Source organism: Vipera ursinii, assembly GCF_947247035.1.
Source record: "Vipera ursinii genome assembly, chromosome: 1".
Lineage (NCBI taxonomy): Eukaryota > Metazoa > Chordata > Lepidosauria > Squamata > Viperidae > Vipera > Vipera ursinii.
The window spans coordinates 105503896-105511952 of NC_139512.1; the positions used below are offsets into that span (position 1 = coordinate 105503896).

The 8057-nt window shown below is 39.0% G+C and overlaps 1 protein-coding gene across 1 annotated transcript; it reads left to right on the forward strand.

Moving 5' to 3' along the window:
* Nucleotides 1-998: 998 nt before the first annotated feature.
* INS (insulin) lies at nt 999-3335 on the forward strand (the record flags this gene model as incomplete). Its single annotated transcript, XM_083359852.1, has 2 exons — nt 999-1185; nt 3208-3335. The coding sequence occupies 2 exons, from the start codon at nt 999-1001 to the stop codon at nt 3333-3335; spliced, it is 315 nt and encodes a 104-aa protein (XP_083215978.1).
* Nucleotides 3336-8057: the final 4722 nt, after the last annotated feature.

Here is an 8057-nt window from a genome sequence, read left to right on the forward strand (position 1 = left end):
AACAAGAGCCTTGTGAGGTAGGTGGGACTGAAAGTGTGTGACTGGCCCAAGGTCACCTAGCCAGCTTTCATGCCTAAGGCAGGACTGGAACTCTCCTGTCTATATACTGTAGCTTCTCAAATATCCAGGTCATGGTTGTCCTGAAGGTGCTTTTCAAAAGGCAACTGGACTTTCCTGGGGGTTTTTTGTCCTTGAAAACATTTCACTTCTCAGCTAAAAAGCTGAAACTTCTTGGTGAAGTGAATTGTTTTCAAGGAAAATAAACCAAGAAAGTCCAGTTGGGATCACAGTCTCCTGTGATCCCAACTGTCTAACCTTAACCACTAGAAAAAACTGACTCTCTCACCCATGCTTTATCTTCATAAAATTAGATAGTTGGAAGGGGCTACTTAGACCATCAAGACCAACATCCATGCTCAATCCATGACAGAGGACTATCCAGTCACTACTTAAATATATTCAGCTCGCTATCTCCCTGAGGAATTAATCCCTTCCACCATCCAATATCTCTTATCTTGGAATCCTCCCACAATTCCAACACAGGCAGTTTTTCTATATCTTAATCCAAGTTTGTAAAACATTTCATGTACTTCTTTAAGATCATGTCACTGAATTTAAACTATGAAATAAATATGTCATAGCCAATAGCATTTTACCACTAAAGCTTGCCCACATCATATAGGGAGGGCATAGCAAGTAACTCTTCAGTAGAGAAAACCCACAGCCATTCAAGCCACATGCAAGAGGGCAAGTTCATTGGGCTGTGAATGGGGAGGAAAAGGGGAAATGGAAATAAATTGTTCCCCTTTAACAGTTGCTAGGATGATGTTCCCTATGCACCAGTCTACCCTATAACATGAAGTGGCTGGGCAATTGTCCAGAGACCGCTGCAGCATGGTAAAATATGGAAGGTGGCAATCAAATGTTATCCTTTTTTTTTAATTCTAAAGCTGTGTTTTTGTTGGATTCTTCCTTTCCAAAGTTTCATCTACATCACCATGGCTCTTTGGATCCGTTCCCTACCTCTCCTGTTGCTGCTGGCTGTTTCAGCACCTACAGTTAGCCAAGCTGCTCCCAACCAGCGTCTGTGTGGCTCTCATCTGGTGGAGGCCCTTTTCCTTGTATGTGGAGAGCGGGGCTTCTACTATTCTCCCAGGTCACGACGGAACATGGAACAACCACGAGGTAGCTTTCTTTCTAATTTCCTAAAAATGCCCTGTCTGTAGTATGACCTGGTGAATCTGTTTATAACTCACCCCCTAGTAGGCAGATAGTCTTAACTAGTAAGAAAAATAAGACAATGGTGTTTATATATCAAGGATTGCTTTTGAAAACATTATTTCCCCCATCCAGTCAGAACAGGAGAAAGCCTTCTTTTTTAGTAGCCCCTAGACTATGAAACAAGCTGTCTCCAGAGAAGCTCTGCTCCAACCCTCCCTACCTTCCAGGAAGCACTGGAAACAATTTAGTTTCAATGAGATCTTAACTCATAAGGTGGCTGTTGGCTACCATCTGGTTCATCGTTATTGCTGCCTATTTCAATTGGGTTATTTTAATGTCTTTTTCTTGTTGTGATCCTTTCTGAGTCTTGGATTGATTGGGGCAATCTATAAATAGGGTAAATAGGGAAATACACATCCAGATTCTGAAGAATTTTGGCAAACACTGCTCATAGACAACTTTAATTACCCAGCAAAATGATTCAGGAGAGGAGGGTGTGAAAGAAAACTTCCCAAATTAGTTCTTCAATGAGTAAAAAAATGGCATTTGGCTTCTTCCTTTTCTCAGCCTTTCCCCTCCTAGAAGTATTGGGATGCAACTCCCACAGACATGGTTGGGGATTGTGGTAGGACACTGCTGACCAATTCATTTAAATGGGTTTGAAGTTAGGAAATGCTATTCCCTCTGTTTTACCCGGATTAATTCTTGATTATTCCACTGTTAAAAGGAGAATGGAATAGACTGATATCAAAGATGCATACATCTCCTAAAGTGGCATTTTCCATTTGTCAGTGAGGCAGCCTCTGGTTCATGGTCAATTTAAGTCAATGCCAACTTGACAGCAACACTCCTGTTATTTTTGGTAGCCTGGGAATAATATAGTGCTACTATGGCAATAATAATGTAACTTAACTGTTTTCCTAAAAGTCAGTAGACAGACCAAGAAGCATCCCTGAATCAAAAGTTCCACAAGGAGTTTGCCAAGTGCTGCCAAAACCAATGCATCCTGCTGGGGGAAAAAATTGCGTCATATTTCTCATTTCAAATGCAGAGAAGAAGCTTAGTTCCTTCTTTACACTTGGTTTTTATGCAAACCATCTTGACTCATTACTTGTAGACAAGGGTTTCACAACATGCTACATTTGGCTAAAAAGAAAGCAGACTGTCATGTAGCATGTAAGATGAGAAACACATCAATTATTCAAGACCCTAGGACTCAGACCATCACACTACTGTACATTTTTACTTGTTTGGAGATAGCAAGCTAAGACAGTGATGAATCTGGGAGTTTATCAGTGACAAGGAGTTTATCAACATGAAGCACCTCTTCCCTCAGAGAAAATACAGCCCCATCCAAACCTGGAGATGTACGCAGTTTCCCGATCTGTAAAATACTAATCCATAGCCCTTCTACCTTGTTAGTATTTACTTTGCTTTATTGTTGCTCAGTTGAAAGTGTGCAATGTGTAACCAGGATCTAAAACACCCAGCTCAGGTTCAGTTAACTGACTCAGAATGCAATAATCTAGTACCAGGACAATCTGATAGCCATAGCAGGGAAAAGGCAGGTATATTCCACAAAAATTCACCAGACATTTATCACACAGCAGAATAGGGAGGTTCCTTTAACAGTAACTTTTGTTCAGCTAGGGGAAGGAAGAAACTGTCAAAAATAATATTCAACCTAAACTCAGCCCAGTGGTGGGATTCAGTTGGTTTGCACCACTTCAGCAGAACCGGTAGCTAATTCTTTGTTGCCCAGGCTCAGAATGGACTTCCGGAAGCGACATCCACACAGAGAACCGGTTGTTCACATATTTGAATCCCACCACTGACTCAGCCCCCAAAGCAGCTGTGGGTGGGAAAGGCAGAGGAATTATAGCATCTTTGGGGATGCCAAACTGAAACAGAAAGTTCAAATGAATATACCTTCTGTTGAATACACTTCAAAGATCCATCTAATGTTGGTCTTCTCTTATTTGGCAGTGAATGATCCTTTATCGAACGAGGTGGAAATACCACTCCAAGAATTTCACAAAAGCAAGAGAGGAATTGTGGAGCAATGCTGTGAAAACACCTGCTCTCTCTATGAGCTAGAGAACTATTGCAACTAGAAGAAAGAAAGTGGTCAATGCAGGAATGGAGAAAAAAAAGCACTTTTGCTACTGCACCTTTTAAGTCATTAAATAATAATAATAAAAAACCCCACGAATCTATTTAAACAGTTTTTCAAGTGTCTTCTCTATGTTGCATGCTCTTTTTATGTCTGATTTGTTTTTAAATTATTTATGGATTCATATCTTTGTTTCGTTGGATTTTAAAGTTCAGAAGAATGCAGTGGTTGCCCAGCTGAGAGACTGCTTGCTGGCTTCCAACATAGATACGGAGTACTCTTGTCTGCAAGAATTTTTCTATTCATTTCAGTTAGTAGACTTGATCTGCCCTTTTATGGGGAATGAAAACAAAATCCTCATACCAGAAGTGCCTGGATCTCCAGATAAAGATATTTTTGATCCTCAATTCTCAAGAAGAGGGAAAGGGACCTTTTATGGGAAGTTATACTTGGTATTGTTTTAAAGTAATGAGATTTCTGCACAATGAATGTCTTCCAGATTTCTATAAACTATTATTTTAAAAGTTCCATCACAAGATGTCCAACAACACACACTCAAATCTCAAAGATGCCAATATCCCTCACTGTCCCGGAAGCTAATAGTAACAGGGAACTAGATGGATTAACCATTTGCTTATTTACATGAAGTAGAACTTGCTTTGTGTATAACTTGAGGTAACATTTCCAGTGACAATTACTCAGATACATCTGGCCAATATGCATGCTTAAAGTGATTAGACAAAGACAATACCAACAGCTATCAGGCAGTTTTAGTTACATTCCTAGCATATTCCAAGCACACAAATACCACAAGGATGAGCATGTTATTGATGTTAGGAAAGCAAAGTTTTAAAATTGGTCTGATGATGATCACATAAGAATATGTGGGGCAGCTGCAGTTTAATAACATTCTCAAAGCCACTAAATACCTTTCTAAGCATATTTGTCATTCATGCTGCTAATTTAATCCTGTTGGCCAAAATAATAAATATTTCAACCTCATAGTAGTTTTCAAAAGTCAATAAAGGCACAGGGGAGGACACCTTTTGCTTTCTAAAATGTATTTGGCAACCAAAAATTGGTTGGGGAACAAGGGAAGAAACCAAAAGCAAACGTATAGTAGCATCAGTGTATCCATGTGTTCATGATAAAATGGAATGATATATCCTAGAATAACAAAAAGAAAGACAGGGTCATTACTCTGAGCATTCGGAGTGATTTATGTACCAAAGAAAAAAGTGTAAATTGTAATGTCTCTTGCTTTTTTCTTTTTGGTGGATGGGGAGTTGAAGAGCTCTAAAAAGGTGGCAAATTCTAAGAGACAACATGGACATTCCTGTGCATCTCCATGTTGCAATTTAGTGTCTTCCAACAAAGCCTCAAGTGGTCCATGTATTGATTTTTAGCACATGCCTACATTCCTGTGATAATTGTTCATCTTTTCAAACATACACCCAAGTGCTTACCAAGTAGAAAGCCAAGCTATTGGCGTCCCCCATTGCATTTTTGTCTTTTTGTGGTTGGCATTGACTCCAGTCTGTCTGGAGAAGGTAAACTGAACCAGGGACACCCTTTTGGCTAGGAATAAAGACCAAAAAATAACAAAAAAGTCAATTCTTTGTAGTTCCAAGTCATAACTTTGTTATTAATCTTGGTCCAGTGGAGTCACCTTCAGTCTTGACAAATTACAGACCATTCATCCTAAGGCCACCTAAACACCTGTATTTCCTTCATGTTTGGCTAATTCTGTATAGGTAGTTCTCTAAGCAATTAAAATTTTATGTGTATTAGTACCCAAAACATAAGAGGAAAATCATAATTTTAGCCTGATCTATTGATCTGGGTGTAATTACCAGAATTTTTTTAAAAAGATAATTGTTTTTGTCAAATATAAAGGATGTATATTTCAGAAATTTTTAAACTTAGCTGCATTTGTTCTCTTTTTCAGCCCTCCCCCCATCCTGTAATGAGGTAGAAGAGAACAGCTTAGCATTCCAGGCAGGTATTAAGAGTCCAAAAGTTTATTTTATGTACTTCAGCTCTAACAATATTGATAACTTGGCACCAGTTACTTCTGACACTGCTGGAATCTGAACTGCTTGAATAGCAATGAAAGTACTCTATTCATTTTACTGGTGTACAGAGCAAAGAGCCAAATGCATTGCAATGATGGGAGGGGGTAGTAAATGGTCACATGGATCTTTATCCTACCTGCATCTGCGTTGCTTGGTTTTGGTTGCCAGACCTCACTGGGCACATGCGCTTCATTCAGTTCCTTTATTGCTAAACCACTTGGTGATTTCAAACCTAAAGGAGCCAATAAGAAGTACTTTCCTCCAGAGAACACCCGGATTCTGTGAGAAAAAGCACTAAGTGGTACAGTGTATCAGTTAAAGGATGGGGGGGGGGAGTACTTCCTCTGAAACTGCTGAGTAGGTTTTTGTCTCTGAAGAGAGAGGAAAGAAGTATAGATTAATCTGATGGAAATGGAAAGAGAGGTAAGGATGAAATAGTTGTTGCCAGCCAGCATTCCCCCATTTAAGGGAGAGATGCCAGGAACTATTTTGTTTTGTTCAGCTACTGTAAAGTTCATGATTCCTTCCTTGGTAACATGCCTTGTAAACTGGAATGCTCAAATAATTCATCTCAAAAGGAGACTCCTGGAATACGAGATGCCCACTGAATTATCTGGGCTTGATATTATGCAGAGCCACCAAAGGTTTCATTCAAAACAGTTGATGGGTATTTTGCTCCTTTTCAGTTTTCCCAGGAAGGGAGCTATAGAAACATTTTATGACATTACTGAGATGTCTGTCCCTCTCATGAAATATATGGTGCATGGCACTATTTTTGAGAGCTCTGCAAAGTATTCATAAAGATGGTGGCAACACATTGAAGGACATACAAAGCACTTCTTTTCATCCTTTTAAAGCAGCTGTGTCATTTGTAGGCCTCAAACAGGTGCTTAAGTAGCTACTCATGGTTCTCTCCACAAAACTTTAGTGCCTTTTGAGCACCATCAAATTAGTTTCAAAATGAAGGGGCTGTAACTTTGACTTGTGGAATGATCCAGTATTGAGCTACATGAGATGATGCAGATGCAAAAACAAACTGTATGTATATGGATTGGACCAGGATAATCTGGAGAAAGGAGTTAGGATCAGGGATGTGAAACTGCCAGCCCATGGGTCGGACGTGTCATCCAGAAGCTACGCCCACCCCATTGCCGGCAATGGCAAAACAGCCCCGATACATCTCACAATGTCACATCGCGAGTTTGACATGTCTGAATTTTGCACTTTTAGTTGAAATCTATTTTAGGGCTTGCAGTACAGTTGTAATTGTTTCTTACCTGAATGGTTTGAAATTATGGCACTGATTTTCGACGTACTGCAACGATATATTCAGTCAGGAATATATGGTCCCATGAAGGGTATTAAGAGGCTGTAATAGATCTCTTTGCAATGAGTTGACTTGCCTTGCTTTAACAGCATTAATTTGTAGATGTAGATATGGTCAAATAAAAACATGGAAGGAAAATGAATGAGTAGCAATCAGAATCCAGATTTCTATTAGTTGTAAGATACACATGACTTTTAACATTACAGCCTGTTTCACTGGGATTTAGAACATTAGATATTTAGGACTGCCCTGTGCTCCTGTTGTAAATACAGATGCTATACTAACTTAATTCTTTTAAGTACACTGAACAACAAGTGCTGCTACACAAATGAAGACAAGTTTGGCCCATGGTATTTGGGGTCTGAGACAAAGGATAAAATGACTTCTCCTATTTATTTTAGAACTGTTGAGTGATAATAGAACCCTGTTTAATGCTACTAATGCAGCAATCTTCTCACTAGTGGACAGCAACTAAGCTGGCTATGCTGGACCAGCTGCAGCACATTCCAAATTCAATCCTGATCACTACTACTCATTAATATACATTTCATTCTAGTGATAGGTCAACCTTATTCATGGAGATACATTACTATATACTGTAAACTTCTGCTATTTATAATCTCTCCTAACTTATTACTTTACAGTCTCCATAATTTTCAGGCATTGTGACAAAAGAATTATGGGATTTGAAGACCAACATAGATGGAGGCCAGCAGGTTAGGGAAGACTGATTAATGTTATATTTGCACTGAACTGGGCATAGGAAGTGTGGCTTACAAGTTACTCTTATTATTATTATTTTCTGTAATATCACTGTTTTGCTAGCACTACAGGTTTTTTCTCCCTCTGGCACTCATTCTATAGTTGTTAAACTTATACAAGCCCTAAAAGAAAAGCAAAATGCTGGGGAATTTTGGAAGATCTGGCTTTTAGATAAATCAACCATCAACAGGCACGTAGAGATAAATAATATTTATACCATTCAAAAGAAAAAAAATCAAAAAGCTAAAAAGGAAACAAGAGCATAACACTTCTTCATCAGCAAGTAACGCCTAGATAAACAGGGGTTAACACTAGACCAAAGGTCAAGCAGAAAATAAGGAACTACCAAATCAGACAGTAAACAACAGGAACTACCCAGAAGAAAACAATCAGAGATGTAACCACTGAAGATGTTACCTAGTTGGGTAATGAAACAGCTGCACTAAGTAAGCTCAGAAAAGCTCAATCAGCTCATGTCTTCATTTTGCTTAGTTTTTTTCCCTCTCACATCCATGTTTTTCCCCCATTTCATTTCATTTCATTTCATTTCAGGCTTCTT